Source organism: Penaeus vannamei, chromosome 30 (genome assembly GCF_042767895.1).
Source record: "Penaeus vannamei isolate JL-2024 chromosome 30, ASM4276789v1, whole genome shotgun sequence".
NCBI lineage: Eukaryota > Metazoa > Arthropoda > Malacostraca > Decapoda > Penaeidae > Penaeus > Penaeus vannamei.
In genome coordinates, this window is record NC_091578.1 from 25,609,832 (window position 1) to 25,612,331 (window position 2,500).

At 41.6% G+C, this 2,500-nt stretch overlaps 1 protein-coding gene across 1 annotated transcript in view; it reads left to right on the forward strand.

Moving 5' to 3' along the window:
• Positions 1–2,185, forward strand: part of LOC138867522 (serine/arginine repetitive matrix protein 2-like) — a 3,956-nt gene extending 1,771 nt beyond the window's left edge. The window contains exons 3-4 of the mRNA XM_070143377.1: positions 453–531; positions 2,053–2,185. Coding sequence (XP_069999478.1) covers positions 453–531; positions 2,053–2,185 — 212 coding nt within the window. The remainder of the gene's footprint in view (positions 1–452; positions 532–2,052) is intronic.
• Positions 2,186–2,500: the final 315 nt, after the last annotated feature.

Here is a 2,500-nt window from a genome sequence, read left to right on the forward strand (position 1 = left end):
CATAAATGAAGTATTGGAGAGGAATGAATCAAATATTAACTTACGAGGTAGAGATTGCAACATCGAATATTAAGATATATAATGTTCCCGTCGGAGATTAAGATGAAATTGAAAATGAGGAAGAAGAATAGACTGAAGAAGATGAAATTTAATAACGATAGTGATAATAATATGACGAGGCGGAAGAAGAAGAAAAGGTATTCGAGTGGGTAGGGAGACAGTAGCTATAACGACTTACGTTATAATTTAAATATATAATTATTCAATATTCATTCAACATTTCACATTTGTAAACACATCTCCTCTCATCCTAGCATCCCAATATGATATATTTTCCTTTATAATTGTAGCTGTCTTCCCTTTTCATTTTATCGTTCACGTTCCTGTTATTGTGTTTGTGTTCAAGACTTATGTTATTTGGGCCTTTTGAACACGTCACCTTGTTCCTACAGTCACCTGGTCATTAGGGGACGCTCACCTGTCCTCACCCCTAATGCTGAAACTACACCTGTGGTATGTAAGAAAATATAGGTGTGTGAACTAGGGTGTGGAAATGAGGATATCTTTAAGAAAAAAATATTTGCATATTAAAAGAGAAATATAAAGATAACCAAAATGAGAACTGAAAGAGACATAAAACTGAAAAGTGAGAGATAAAAAGGAAAATTGAAAGTGAAATAAAAATGAAAAATGAAAGAGAAATAAAAGACGAACTTCAAAGGAATAGAAAAAGAAGAAAGGAAAGAAAACGAAAAAGAAAAATGGAAAAAAAAAGAAAACGAAAAAGAAAACAAAGGAAAGAAAAAAGAAAGAAAAGGAAAAAAACGATAAAGAAAAACAAAAAGAAAGAAAAATGAAATGAAAAACAGTAAAATAAAATAAACAATAAATAAAACTGAAAAGGGAAGCGAAATACTGAAGCACAAATAAACAAACAGACAAATAGGAGAAAAAAAATCCCAACCCACATGGCCATAGCATCCCCGCCCATAGATGGCAAAACCACAATTTTCGTTTTCTCCTTAAACATCCTAAGCCTGTGGGAAGGTTGTGGCAGAGAGAGATATAAATATTTCTCCCAGGGTGACGTTTGTGGGCGTGTTTAGTGTCTGTTTATGTCTGTTTTTTTTTTTTTTTTTTTTTTTTGGGTGTGGGTTTTGTTTGTGGGCGGGGGATGGGCGGATGGTTTTAGTTTGTGGGCGTGTGTAGGGTTTGTTTGTGTGCGTGTGCGTGTGTGTGTGTGTGTGTGTGTGTGTGTGTGTGTGTGTGTTTTTTTTAAAGGCGTGAGTGTGGGTTTTGTTTGTGGGCGGGAAATGGGCGGATGGTTTTAGTTTGTGGGCGTGTGTAGGGTTTGTTTGTGTGTGTGTGTGTGTGTGTGTGTTTTAAGGTGTGAGTGTGGGTTTTGTTTGTGGGCGGGGTATGGACGGATGGTTTTAGTTTGATCCATATATCCATTCATTTGATTTCAGCCTTTTTTCCCTTACTCCCTTCTCTCTCACTCTCCATCTGTCTATGCATCAGTTCATCCATCCATCCATCCATCCATCCATCTATCTACCCACCCACCCATCCGTCCAACCAAACCAATCCATCCATCCACCCACCCACCCACCCACCCACCCACCCATCCACCCATCCACCCACGCATCCACCCATCCATCCATCCATCCATCCATCCACCCACTCACCCACCCATCCATCCACCCACCCATTCCTCCCTCCCTCCCTCCCTCCATCCATCCACCTCCCCTCCCTCCCTCTCTCTCTCCCTCCCTCCCTCCCTCCCTCCCTCCCTCCCTCCCTCCCTCCCTCCCTCCCTCCCTCCCTCCCTCCCTCCCTCCCTCCCTCCCTCCCTCCCTCCCTCCCTCACTCACTCACTCACTCACTCACTCACTCACTCCCTCCACCCTTCTACAAAGTTCCTACAAGGAAATAATAGACATGGAGTAATGCAATAGATATGGTGACGGCAAATATGACAACATAATTATGTGATGAAGGTATATAATGTGATGACTATATTTGTGATGATGCTTTTTGTGATGACTGCAGACCTGATGACGGAAAGTATGGTAATGTGCTGAGTGTGGTGATTGCAAGTGTGATGAGGGCTGATGTGATGATGGTGATTTTTGTGATGATGACAGGTGTGATGTCGGCACGTGAGATTATGACAAGATTATGACATGATGTGATGATAACAGGTGTGATGTCGGCACGTGAGATTATGACAAGATTATGACATGATGTGATGATGGTGATTTTTGTGATGATAACAGGTGTGATGTCGGCACGTGAGATTATGACAAGATTATGACATGATGTGATGACAAGAGATATGGCGTCGGGTGGTGTGATGATCGGGTTTTACGGGGATGAAAGCGTGACAACGGCGGATTTGGTGCGGTCTTTGTGATGAGGATCCTGTGATGAGGCGTGAAGTGATGCATAGGAAGGGACTGACATTATGGTGTGTGGTCAAATTTCCTTTTTTCTGGAG